The 14,407-nt window shown below is 37.8% G+C and overlaps 1 protein-coding gene across 1 annotated transcript in view; it reads left to right on the top strand.

The window, feature by feature from the left end:
• TRIQK (triple QxxK/R motif containing) overlaps positions 1-14,407 on the top strand; it is a 61,001-nt gene that overhangs the window by 15,003 nt on the left and 31,591 nt on the right. The window contains exon 2 of the mRNA XM_051785393.1: positions 5,164-5,245. Coding sequence (XP_051641353.1) covers positions 5,185-5,245 — 61 coding nt within the window. The 5' untranslated portion in view covers positions 5,164-5,184. The remainder of the gene's footprint in view (positions 1-5,163; positions 5,246-14,407) is intronic.

The following is a 14,407-nucleotide window of genomic DNA, read 5'->3' as shown; positions in this document are numbered from 1 at the left end:
AAGGAGCAAATGCAAATATTTAGGCCAAATATTCCCACCAAATTTTAGGCACCCTGAAGAGGTTTAGGAGCATAACAAGAAAGCAATATTGCCGGAGGTGATTTGCATTCCTTACCATTACATATCTTTCTTCAACCATTATAAAGGAAGCAGAGGTGGCCTCCTGTATAACTTGTGTGTCTCATGTTCCTGAAATTTAGTGGAACTAATCAGGGCTGTTGATGAAATTTATTTTTCATAATATATTGCCTTAAGATTTTGAAACATTCAGGAGAATACACTGAAAATTCATGTGAACCTGTGTATTACTTTCGTTTAAAAAGTGCAGAGCTAATTTCAAGGGTTTTGTAGGTACTGTATAGCTGTCAAACAACAGAGCGAGCTGCTTTCCCTAGAGTGCAAAGGGCACTTAGTGGAAGTGACAATATATGTTTTGTTCCTAATGCTTACGTGAAGCTGTGAAACAGCCTGATATATGTCAGAATAAAAATTATAGTTCCTTTATGATTTGAATCTTGGGATGTGGTACAGCATTTGTTGTCCTTGTGTAGAAAGTTAAGATTATTTTAATATCTGTTCCAGCTGGAGTTATGGATCCTGATTTTTTGATTAATTTTCCCAAATTTAATTGAATTTAAATCACCTCTGCTGCTTTCCAGATTAAATTAAGAAATGTTAAATTCCTTTTATTAAAAGAAAAATAAATAAATCCCAAAATAAAGCAAAAGTAGATTCTGCAAGAAGCAACATGGGCAGGGTACTCTTTCCTTTGAAATAACAGTCTCATCCTTTGAAAAAGACTTTCCAGAGGAATGGTGAAGACTACTGTAAGACTTATCAATAAAACATGAATTTATTTTATTTTCCATTTTTTTATTGGTGCAAGGTTATTTTAAGTAGTGGTGGTAAAGATTTCTAAATTCTTTCTCTTGGCTGAAGTATGGTTGAAGAATTCAACTGCATTGTTCTTGCAGTTCTAGTTGCAGCTTCTTCCAGTGCTATACTGATAGACCTTAACTACTGTACTTCAGCAGTATACCAAAAAATGCCAATTAAAATAACCAACAGCAGTTATTTCCAAAATACCCAAAATGTTCAGATTATGAACCTGCATTGCATCCAACAAAACAAACAAAAAAGGAATTATTTTTAAGATACATAGCTATTTGCAATTAAAGATGAGCACATATAGAGATGCTGAAGACTTGGTACAATAGTGTTACATTTGTAGTGGTTCTTTTCTATCCCGAAGTTTTACTTGCTTTTCTCTCAACTGACTAGTAATACTTCAGCTACGGAACCAGTCATTTCATTGATTATTTCTTTTATGTGCCCTCTGTTAGGTAACTTACTGTTGAAGAATACAGACATACTATCAAATATCACTGCTAAGAAAGTTTGTGTGCATGAACATATGTATGTCTTTTGAGTGTTCACTGGTTCACATTTTAAGCTTTATCACTGTTATTAATCATTTGTATTGCACCAATGATGTTCAAAATGCAATCTTTGTGCTATATAGTTCCTATTCTTATTTTTATTAGTATTTTTACAATCATTCATTATAAGTTTTCTATTTCATTAAAGAAATGCTACTTCATTTTCTTTTTTTTTTTTTTTGTTGATGTACAAAACGCTATGTATATATCAAGAACAGTGAGCTGGGATTCAAACACTCCCGTAGCCAGACCTTGAATGGACATTCAAAATTAGTTTTTATCTCACAAAATACTATTGGTAGTTGAAGGTGATAGTAGGCAAACTATTATGTGTTTTAATTATTTTCAACCACTGCTTAGGAATAAAAGAAGAGAAAAATAAAATCTCTGAGGTTTATACTCTCTGAGAGTATAAACCTTTAAAGGTGAATTCCTAGAGGGGAAGTGAAAGGGGGTGAAAAAACAGTGAAGGGTACCACAAAAACAAAGATGTCTTTTAGTCTTGTAGTATCTCTGAAGCAGAAATAAACAAAAAAATAATTCGTTTGGGCCTCACTTTGTTTTCTTAAAACCATCTTATATAAAAGCTTGAAAGTTGAGGACAGCTCACGTTGCCTTCATATCATCTGAAATTACTCTTGAAGTATTTTTAGTTGCCAGTAAAAGGAGCAGTGGCAAGCTCCTTATGTGTTTTTTAAAATTGTTATGTAGTCATTAAAATTTCAGGGAGCTGAAGGCTGCTTGGGATGCATGCAGCATGGCAGGCTGCCTATCCCTTTGGTTGGTGAAGAAATTCAGGAGAAGCCAGATCCTCCCCTTGCTGACGTCAGAGATAGCAAAATGGCCAGAGACTCGAGTGCAAATCTCATTTACAGTGAAGATCACCTATTATTCTGGGGTGACCACTGTTATTTTAAATGGGGAGAATTAGTTTTGTGACTCATAAAGGTTTCAGACTTTTCCTTTATGTAAAAATGGTCAGAACGTTACATTGAAAACCACTCCTACAGCAAGGTTCATAAATAATAAATATTACCTCTTATTAATCCATATTTTAGCTTAAGTCTGGCTCATGGCAAGTTGCTTCCTCAGGGAATACGAGATTCTTTGCAAGAGAAGGTGATGAGCCATAGTCCCCAAGGAATTAAATTGTGAAAACAATCTCAGTTTTGTACATACTAATATAGATCCGTTATTCCCTTTCCACATCTATCACAACACATTCTAAATTGTGGCTGATCTTTTATGCAAATAGCTGTCTTATTAGACATCGGGCTGCATGTGCCAATGTCTCCATGGGTTTCTCGGGCGTTTGCTATCTAACCATCAAAGCAGTGGAAATGAATGATGATTACTGCATCCCTTTGAAGAACAAAGAGTTGAGGTTCTAAATGTGGGAGTCGGTGACACTGATCCATGTAGACAAATGCGAGTATCTCTGTGGCTCATATTAAATCATAAAGAAATAAGTCATTAAGAAATAATTTTTGCCTGTGTTTTCTTCTTGTGTTTTATTGGCATTGCTAAAACTGCAAACATCTTTCACAGCTGATGTTTTGTTACAAAACATTAGTAACTATTGAAATTGCAAAAGGCAAGTCAAAACAGTCTCTAACAGTGGTGTAAAAAGGCCAAGAACTAGTTTTGCAGTGTAAAAATGTATCTGTTGTCTCCTCAATTAGCTGAAAGTTCAAATAGTTCTTTTATTAATTATTATGATGTGAACATTATGTGCAAAATGCAGCTCAGTCTAGAGAATTTCTGGGAAGTGTAATAGAAAGAAAAAAAACCCAACCCAGTGGATTACAGTTCACCAGTTATGTGTTTTACATAAAACAGGGAGTATTCTCTGAATTCGATGAAAGTAATGTATGGAAACATTAGAACACTATAATCGAATTTTCAGTTCAGAATAAAAAATAGTAGCAGTCTTGTGTACCTTGCTATTATTCCTGAATACATTTAAAAAAGGTTGCTGACTTTGGAGCATCTAAGTTAATTCTATGCCCCATGTCCCACATGTGAAATTAAGGAGCCTGGATTTGTTGCTTTTCATTAAATTCTAATAGTTACTATAGAATAGATAAATACAAAATAATAAACTTTGTGGTTTTAAAATGCACAAATAACTGGGCGAATCATTTCTGCAGCTATATTTTAAACCTTTTTTGAAGCTATGAAGGAAATAACGATGAATGTTTCAGCTTGGGATGCTGACAGTAGCCTATTCAGCAGTGCCGTGGCATGCTTTTTGGTTCATGATTTGGCATCTCAGTGCCTTCAAGGGCTGCACTTCCCAGACAGCGTGCCTTGGCAGAGACTAGGGAAGCTTGTCTTGCTGTAACACGGCTGGTTATGCCTAACAGAAAAGTACAACTCTTGCAGATACTCAAAGGCCATATGTGCACAATCTGCAGATGGTTTATGGCTGAATCCAGGGTGATTCAGCCAAAGTTTGCCCTTCGCATTGTGCTCGCCAAGGCTGGTTGGGAAAAGGCAGGGGTTGGCTGCTGTGAGTCTTTAGTGCTTGAACCACAAATCTGACACTTTTGGAAGATGTCAGTCCTCTCGTGAGTGCAGGCGCTGATGCTGGGACTTTTGTGTCATAGAGGCAGTCAGATGGTGGGGCTTATCATCACTGTGGTGCGTAATGTCTTCAGCCCAGTCAAACTGGTTCAGTCTCAGTGTTTTGAGCAATAAGCCAGTTATTCCTTAATTAGGGAAAAAGAGGTGAAATTAGCGTGTTTGTAGGATCTTTCTGTATCGTTTGAGTGGCAACCTTGTGAGGGGATGAATACAAGACCATAAGGTTTTGCATGTTATAAGGTACATTGGAAATTGGGTAGAACACTATTCCGATGATGCTTTTTCAGATACATGGGTGGTGTGGGAGCACCAGTGTACCAAAAAGAGCATCTTTGGATGGATCAGAGTGCACTTCTCTGTGCAATCCTAGTGTCACCTGCTTGCACTGTGCAATACATGAGAAGCCCATTCAGGAGCTGGGATGGTTGTTATGTAAATGCACTGAAGATGATTTAAACTATCAATACCATGGCTGAGAGGTGTAAAATGGACACAGACCCAGCTCTCAGTTTTTGTTCTCCACTTTCTTTTGATTCACAGATATCTAGACCCCATGGCAGGAAGGTAGGAGAGTGTGGGGTTGCTGTGTTTTAGGTATCTGTTCCCCCCTTTTGCTCAAGGTGGCTGGAGGGATGTGTCTGCAGGTGGGTTTCCCGAGCAATTACATCTGTGGGTGCACACATGCCTAGTCCTGCCTCTGACTCCTGTGTGTAGTGCCAATATGTTTGCCAATAATGGAAACAGCTCTCAATACTGCATTCACTCCCTGGTTTACTAAAGAAACAAATTATATAGGAATGTAATTCAGTGGTACCAAATGCAGAATTACAGTGCAATCAGTTTAAATCCTTTCTTTTTTCTTTATTTTTATACAAACTAACAGGCATTATGTAATGTTAATAACCCATGCAATGGAGAAAAAGGTATGTTTAGAATGTATCTAATAGTCTTCAGAATAGTGATGATTAACTCCAATGTCTCATTGTACTCTGGGAAGGCTTATGTCTTTGTGTATAATCAAGTAAATGTTGCTTGTTACCATTTTTTCTGATATTATAAGTAATAGATTTTCTTAGTAATTTATTTAGGAATAATGTTGTGCTTTTGTGGTTTTTTGTTGTTGTTTTTTCTAATGCAGTGATTTTTTGGATTGAAAACAATGGGTAGAAAAGATGCCTCTACATCAAGGACTCCTGTTGACCAGTACAGGAAACAGATAGGTAAGAGTTCAAAAGAAAAGTTTGTCTGCTTTAAAAAAACCTTTTTTTTTTCCAGTCAGACCAGCTACTTTAACAAAATGTATTACTCCTCTTCAGAAACTTAATTTTGCAAATGCTGTTGACTAATTCATTCAGTAAAACCTTTTATGAAGGCAGTGTTTTGAGTAACTTGATCAAGTTCATGCTCTGTGTTTCGAAATACTAGTGAAATACTGCAGTGAAGTGACTTCACAATGTTTCTGAACTGTAGGAACTTTCCTTATTTTCCTGATTGTCTCTAATTTCAGATATGGGCATTTGTAACAAAATGCTCTTCCTTATTCATAACAATTTTTGAAACACTGAATGACACAGACCTTTACATTGTATAACTGCATTTATTCTCACATTAATGGAATACTTTAAACATGTTAATAATTTCTTTCTGTAGGTCTTTTTCTGTCCTTACCTGTTGCATATGTAGGTAACATGTATACAGAGTACGCACATGCGCACATGTACACTCATATAGATGCTTACACAGCAGGCTCAAATCGCTATTTCTTTGCTTAAATGCAAAGGTGACTTATTTTTGAAATCCATACATGAGGATTCTGTCTCTACGTGTTAAATAATATTATAAAGCAGTCACCGTATTTAAAAAGTATATATATAAAATGAAGTGCCTTAGTCTATACTCAGTTATTTAAGTAAATTACTTTGTTTTACAGTTGCTAAGCACCCACATCTGTGTTTAAATATGCAGAAAATAGCAAGTGTCGGGGAAAAAAAAGTTGTTTACAATGTACATTCTTATGGTGAATGAGCTAGGGTTATGTGAATAATTTTATTTTTATCATGTCTCAATTTTTTTAGTGCTGCCTCATTATTTTAATATAACTGTTTTAGTGGTCTTTTCAACTTCCCGTGAAGTTGAAAGTAAGGGATTATTTTGTATTTTATTTGGTTTAGATAGCTGTGAAATGGTCTATGTTTCTTAATCTTGGGCAGTTTGTGTGGCTGACTTCTTGGCTTATTCTCTGAGATAATTAGAAACATGGCTGAAAGCTTCTGAGTGCAGATAAAATGGAAAAATGTTTCAATAGATGAGCTCTCTGCTTTTGTGCGATTTAGATTTTTGTAGAAAACCTTGCAAGGAAACTGTTACCCAGTAGATGACACCACAAGTGTTTCACCCAAATGGGTTTGGTGAGAAATGGGAGCCCTGCAGTCGTCTTTGGGACAACTTGTCCTGTGTAACTTGGTCATTTGAAAGAGGATGATTGTATCAGCTCTCTGGCATTTTCTCCATGTCTGTTTCATCACAGTCACTTCTTTTTCAACCATCTCCTTTAGGGTTGCTTTTTTTTTTTCTTGTGAATGCTTTCAGGTGACCATGGTTAGAGTTGTTTATTGAAGTCCTCTGTAGGGTGGAAGAGTCTGGTGATCAGTGGGATCACTGGAGAGACCCGGAGGATGTAAAGCTGCATCTGAGACTCAAATAATTACCTCCTGCTCTTCCACAATGCAGTCTGTTTCTTGCGAATTGCTACCATGTGGCACAGTGGTTGGACATGTCACACCTGTGAGATGCCAGGACTGATCAGATGTGCCTTGAGCAGGGGAGAGAACACTGTGCTTTAGCAAGGGGCTAAGAGTATTTGTATTAGGGCCAAGCACTCAGGGAGACCCTGTTATGTTGCTGACTCAACAGTTTTGGCCTGGCATGTTGTCTGAACAATTTGGCACCTTCCCTGTTATACAATGCAGCATCGTGATCCATTGGGTACTGCAAAATACAGTGGGGGCTCATAATAAGCCAATTTTGTTTAGATGCGACACATTGCTCTTAACATGGCAAAAGCAAGTGTTAAAAATTATCAAGGGGAAGAATCTCATGCTGACAGGCAAATAAACTACATAACTTAGTAGGTGTTTCTGTGATTGTAGTATACCATAGAGGACAGAGAGCAAGAACTAAAATAGACTGTGCTCTGCCTGTGCTCTGCTGATGGTTGTTTCAGCTCCCATTCTGGTCATTCACTGATATAGCTACAGAGTTTGCCAATGGAAATTATTTCTCTGAACTTAATGAATGTGAGAGGGAGAGTTTGAAAATTTATGGATACTGTTTTATAGTTTAATGTTGCAGGTGTGTGAGTTTTATGTAAGCATTTTGGGCTAGCTTTAGGCTTGGTAACTGGGCTTGATGGAGTGATCCCTCTAGTCTCATTATGCCTTTAAGTGTATTATAGGACAAATAGGTGTACTATTGACAAATATGGTCCAATATTACCCTGACAAAGATGGAAATATTTCAGGTTTTTTGCCATTACTTCTTGGTTTTTTGTTCTTATATAGTTTTGCGTAACTGGAAATAATTCATCCATTTATCACAAGGTTGGTGAGGACCAAAGGAGATCATTTCATCCAACCACCCTGCTCAAGCAGAGACACAAAGAGCTGATTGTCCAGAACAGAGTTCAGATGACTCTCAAGTATCTCCAAAGATGGGAACTCCACAACCTCTCTTCCTATGTTTAACCATCCTCAGAGTAAAAGGGTTTTTTTTAATGTGTTTCTGTTTGTGCCCATTGCCTCTAGTCCTGTGACAGGGCACCACTGAGAAGAGTCTGGCTCTGTCCTCCCTTCAGGTATTTATATACATTGATGAGGTCCCCCTTGAGCCTAGTCATCTCCTGGGTAAACAGCCCCAGATCTCACAGCCTTTTCTCATAGGAAAGATGCTCTAGATTCTTCATTTTAACTCCTCTTGATTCTTCTCGATCTGATTTTATTCCAATACTTATTAAAACTTATACAGAAAGAATTTAATTTCTTTCTTAAAATATGTTCATCCAATAAACTCTAGATTTGACAGCTTAGGTACTTTCAGGTACTTTTATAGGGATGCTTCAGAGTGAGGCTGTTCAACAGATGACTCCTCAGAATAAAGAATGTCCTAATGCTCCAGACTCATTTGTTTTGGAGATGGACATTTGATCACCCTTTTTGAGATAGGTTATATCTAGAAACAGTGAGCAAAATGAGGCTGCACAGGGCCTGCCTTTAAAAAAATTAACTTATCAAATGCTTTTAAAGTTCAAAATGTATGCTTGGAGTGATTGCTATCCTTCCTTTCCAGGCATTTGGTATCTATGGATTATTGAAAATATTATGATAGATGCTAGCTGAACAGCTATCTCTTGCTGACTAATGGTGTGATGTTATTTTTTAGCTCACTATTTAATGTTTTCTAGCCTTGCTGGATAGAAGGTAACCAGATTGAAACATTTTTCATACCTTTTTTTTTTTGATGGAAAATGGCAGCATTCAAGGAACAACATGTCACGAAGTCGTATCAACTTCAACACAATTTTCAGTTAGATGTTTAGTGGAGTAATTTGAAATAAAAGCAGATTTTTAATTTCATTTTGTTCCAAGCTTTCTGTTTTGTTGTGAGTTTCCATACGGCATGCCACATGTTTGCTCTGTGCCACAGTTCAAGTTCATGTTGATCACTTCAGTTCAGCCGTTTGCCTTTTCCTCTTCTCCATGAGAGGAGAGGTGTCTTGTTTGCCACTGTGCCGCTAGCAGTTGTTGTTTGCTTCAGTAGCATTTTCAGAGGATTCCCTCAGCACAGAGATTGATACTGCTCTTCTCTGTCAGCTGGCTTTCAGCCATCTCTCCTGCCACCAGCCAAAATTTGTCTGTAGTGCCACTTAAGCAAGTGCTCTGGGTATCTGACAGTGGCATTGCCTGTTCAGTGGGGAGCAGAGGCAGTTTTGGAGTTACCAGACCAAACTGGCACTGGCTTTGTGATGCCTGTCCCCAAATGGGACAGGAAACAACAGCAGCAACCTTCTCAAACTGGCTTAGGCTGTGCGTGGAGGAGGGAGGATGGCACTGAGGGAGTCTCTCCCCATTCAGATCTCCGTAACAGCCAAGGCTGTGAAAGAAGCATGAGCAAAAGTAATTTTAACACTTTTTATTTATCTCTCACTCACATACCCAAACATACACCTGCAGTGCAGCAGCAAGCAGGGCAGCTCCTCTGCAGAGCGTTTCCTTCTCCCTGCTGCTGTTTGTGCTGCTGTGCTTAATTTGCTGGAATCTGTGGAAAGGTGTGAGGCAGTATACATCCTTCTGCATTTATGCAGCTTTGCTCCACAAATGCTGTGAAAATAGCAACAGGTTTTATACCATATTTGCTTTGTTTACTGTTATGTGTGCTTTAAGTTCCCAGAACAATTCCACATGTATATTTTCCATCCTTCTTCATCTGGTGTGTCGTTTGCTCGGCATGGAAGCTGCAGGATTTGTGGGTAGTGTTCATGACTCGTGTGATTGTGGGATCCTAAGCAGGCATACTGAGAGGATTATAGCATAACTAAAACCTGGTCTACAAACCAGGAATAGACATACTTTTGGCTCCCATTACTATTGTGTTGCTGTAGCATAATTTTTCATGAGGAAGGGTTGTTTGCCAATCATTCAACCTTCAATTTGTAGACTCAAAGGTCTGCCTATTGTCTGCTCTGTATCTCCTGACTTGCCAGCTTGATCCTTTAGGAACTGGTGCTTATATAGGCATAAGCCAGGGGTTCTCTGGAGTAAACTAAGCTCCTCACATCCCCTGGAAAGGAGTAAAAATTATGAATGAAAATACATTCTCTTTTTGTTTTGAAAGCACAGGGTGGTAGGCTGAGCATGATGACTCGGTGATGGAAGTGGTACTCATTGGCATCACATATGCAGAGCAGTGGACTGGTAAAAGGGACTGGGTGGGAGTACTGAGACGCTGGCTGTATCAGCTCAGGAGGGGAGAGAGAACTGCCCACCTGAACTAACAGATAAAACTCTGTAGGTAAAGTCAGCCCTTTCTTAAAACTCCTTGGTGTGGAGACTGGTGACTTTTCCAGAAGAAAGACACCTCTTCCTAGTGCCAAGGTTTATAGTCTCACTGTAGCCCTGATGAGATAGAGAAGAGCTTGGAGGCTAGTGGCAGCAAAAGCATCCCTAGAGTTCCCACCCCCAGCTACTAGCTGGAGCCTGGACCTGTTGTCTCCCTGTCTCTGGAGGGAAGCCTTTCTTGTGTCAGATTGCCATCTCCACTTACTCTACTGCTGAAAAAATTGTCTTTACTCTCTACTGCCTCACCTTTTCTCTGTTTTCTGTTATTGTTCACCTTCTCTGTGTTTCTACAGAGTTAGTGTGCCTCCAAGTTTCTTATTCTGAACAGTGCAGTTACATACTCAGAATAAACTGGCCACTAACAGCCTTCATTTTCAGCTTAAAAAAAGGGAAGTGTTATATTTTGATAGTTTCTTCTGAAATACATTGCATACTTTGAAGTGAAATGTGATTGTTTGTTTTGTTTTGGATCAGGAAATGCTTGTTATCAGCATGAAAATTTCAGATTTAATTTCTGAAACAACAGCAAGAGCAGCAAGAGTAAAAAGTGTTTGGACTGAATTTGTGCTGAAAATTTCAAAATTTCACCATTTGTCACAAAACAGATGAAATTCTTCTCTGTGAAGAAAAGGCAACAGTACCAGAAGGCAGCATTTACATCAAGATTGCTCTCCACTGTCACAAGCGAAGGTGTAACAGGACTGATATCAATGGAAGAAAAATGATCCAGTCTAGTTTTTTAGTTAGTCATCTTTTTTTCCCCCGTATTCGATGTCAGTCACCTATTTACTGTGGGAAAGAAAGGGAGAGGAAAAGTATATAAACAAATACTGACTGCTCTAAGTTGAGACAAAAAGGGGAGAGATCTCTCCTACTATTTATTTACAGTGTAAGAAAACCCCAAGAAATAAGCAGTTCCAATGTACAGAGGTTTTTTTTGCATATGGAACATTACATTTGCTCTCTTGAATTTTTCTAATAAAAATCTACTATTAAGCACATAATAAAGAGAAGTAAAAAAAAAAAAAAGCCTTCCTTTTTGCTATTATGTGTGACTGTTGGCAAGTTTTGGAATCTGAGTTTCATACTTCACAGTGATATGCCACTGATACCATGTGTAGTCTCTTTTTTTTAGGAGGAGGTTTTATGAAGAATGAATTTTGGTATTACAAAAAGGGAACTAGGTCCTTTGGTCAGTGATTGCTTTTTGATTTTAATTTTATGCCAGTGGAATCACTTCTTGGAAACTAAAGCAGGAGCAGCTGAGGAAAACACTGCTGTGAAGTGAAACCTAGTCTGGCTATACTAATTTAATCCACATTTTGTGATGATTGGGATGTTTCAAATATGTTCCGTGGAGTCTGATGATGGATTTTAAGCATATACCGTTTGTGATCATGTATTTTTTTAAGTCTAAAACAGTAAAGCTATATTTTATTGCCTTAACTTAGAGCATAAAAGGTGATGGTAGATCTGTATATGTACTTACGTTTGTGTGGATATTATTTAGTTTTCGTTTGCTGGGCAGACATAGTCCCAGCCTGAGCAAGGATGGGAGGGAGGGGCAGCTGCCGAGCCAGGGTGTTGTGGGAATATGTACATATACCATAAAGAGAAGCTAAGGAGAAAGGTGGTGTATCGAAACCCTTGCCTCCCATCCCCTCTTCCACAGCAAAAGCTGAGTTTCTTTGAGCTTGTTTGATTATATTGCTTTTACTCTATGTTCATACTTCACTTGTTTAGTACTTTTATACCAATGGAGGCTCATAGTCTGCTCTTATTTTAATCTCATCAACAATATCACCATTTCACTCAGCGGAGTTGCTACAAATTTGTAATAGGTGTAAATGAGAGTGAAATTTGACATGTTTCCAGTTGGTGAATTGCATATTAGCCTGATGTTATTTCAAGAACTTGCAATTCCTGTAAGGTGTCTGGTGTCCATACCAGCTCTTGCAATGATACATATTTGTGTGTGTACTTACTCTCATTTCTGCAATCAAAAAAAAAACAACCTAGAAAAAGCTCTTACAATCCTTTACAAAATACATAAAATTTTCACTATAGACACATAAGCATGTGTATATTACATTCAGAGACAGAGCAGTTTAACATATTTAGAAATTCTTTCACCAGGCTTTGAAAATCTTAGCTCATATGTGAAAGCTGGACTTCACAGTACTTACGTCTCAATGTGAATATGTAAATCTAACTTCAGACACCCATTTATAAAAAATCTTAGACATAATTTTTCTATGTATACAGTGTTCATATATATGCATTCTCTTCGTGTAGTGCAGGTGCTTATATTTGTAGGCAATATTACATCAATATAAATGCAAGGAGCGTTGGGCACTGAACTACAAATATGATTTCCTCTCATTTCATCATAACAAAGCAATGGAGAAGGCATAAGAATGAAACACCCAGTGCAGATGCATCTCTCAGGATGTGCTTGATAGATGTTTAAGTTGGACATAATTAATAGTTGTAACTGCACTTCTTTAGTTACAGTGCTATGAGATGTAGCACTAGTTTTTTGTTGATTGCAGTTAAGTTTTGTCCAGCCATTGTCCTGCCATGGAGGATGGTGGTCTGTTAAGCTTCTGCTACTGTCTGGGCCAGCAGGAATAAAGGCAGCAGGGAGTCTGGCAAGCATTGCAGGGGTAGTGGTCTCAGAAGAAAGACACAGAATCACCTTGGATCAATTCAAGAGGTTTAACTGAAGAGATTGTTGTATTTCATGCTTCAGGATGTGACCTGTGTGTTATGTAGTTCATCAGGCATTGCACCTTAGGACCTTAAAAGAATGTGTTAGATCTCCGTGTTCAGGGTAATTATGACCATAGAAGAAGTCATCTGGTTTTTGTAATGAATTTGTTCACCTTTGTGATTGCTGTCATGCAGTCCATTAATTGAATGTTGTCATGGATCTCTGTAACTGAATTGTTTTAAAAATATTTTTTTTCAGTGGAAGCTTTTGTTTATATTATACCTTATTTTGGAAGAAAGCTAGGAACTGGGTACATTGTGGTTTCCAGGGTCTTGAACTATTTATGGGATTGTCTGCTAGGTTCTACATATTACTTGCAGGCTTTTAAGTGTTGGATGAGAAAAAAAGTTACAAGGCAGACGCAAAATGATATTAGGAAGCTCAAACTGCTAGAATGAAAATATGAAAAGGCAGTTGCTTGATTTGAATTACAGGTACAGAAGTCTCAAATATCGTGCAAATAGCTTTTGCTTTTACTTGATGGTAAAGGCTGATTAGAATAAGTACTATTGAAAGTATTCACAAATTCAAAGTTATTTTGAGATTTTTCATTTGCGTAGCAGTTGAATCAGTACAGAAAAGCACCATGAAGTGAATAAAGAGCTCTACAATAAGTGGAATGTGGGAAAACAAATAATTTGCCCTGGTTTCAGTTAATAAATTTACAGATAATATAAGGCAAGTCACTAATATGTTGCTTAATCTTTGAAATACTTTACTTGAAGTCTGGTCCTTGTCATTATCCCAGCTACACAGATACCCTATTTACCATGGGACTGTGTGAATTTTGCTCTGCTAAGCTATTGATGCTGTTCTACAATAACTCATATATTAAATAATACTATTTTCAAGAATTTTGACTACCTGTTAAATAAGAAAGGTGGAAAAGCCTGCCTTTTCCTTCATTTATTTTCTGTGAATATCTTATCATTATCAGCATATCTGCTGTAAGATTTGTAGCAATATTGATTGCAATATTTGATTTTTTATTAACAAGGTAACAGTAATTTTAGAATGCATGGTGTTTTTATTGTTAGAAATAATTTTCCTGTGATATTTTAACCAAATACCTGTGGGCAATTCATAAGACTTGGGGTTTGCATAATCTAGGGTATGATAGGTAAGAGGATGTGACACAGCTTGTCAGTAAATCACTTGCTCAGGTTCAGCCTGGGTGATAGTCATGGGAAGATGGTAACTGCCTGGCAGATGTTGGGTGGCATTTATGATGCGTTGTTTGTGCATTCAGTTCCTAGTGGAGAAGTGTTGAAAAACATCATTATTTGTTGGCAGTCAAAACAGAGAGGAGCTGGATAATGAACTAGCATATGGAGTGAAACAGTGTCTCAGCATTAGACATGGTCCCTTCAGCTCAAGGTTACAGCATACTGATGAGGTGTGCCCAGATTCACTGAAGCTGTTTTGAGTAAGTCTGAGCTCACAGGCTGCATTAAACCCCTCAGCTTTGAGCTTTTTGAGCGTAGAGCTCATGTTGA

The sequence above is a fragment of the Manacus candei genome, unplaced genomic scaffold (genome assembly GCF_025592945.1).
Source record: "Manacus candei isolate 608988 ecotype Guabito, Panama unplaced genomic scaffold, ASM2559294v1 h1tg000019l, whole genome shotgun sequence".
Lineage (NCBI taxonomy): Eukaryota > Metazoa > Chordata > Aves > Passeriformes > Pipridae > Manacus > Manacus candei.
This window is presented reverse-complemented; position numbering and strand designations above follow the sequence as displayed.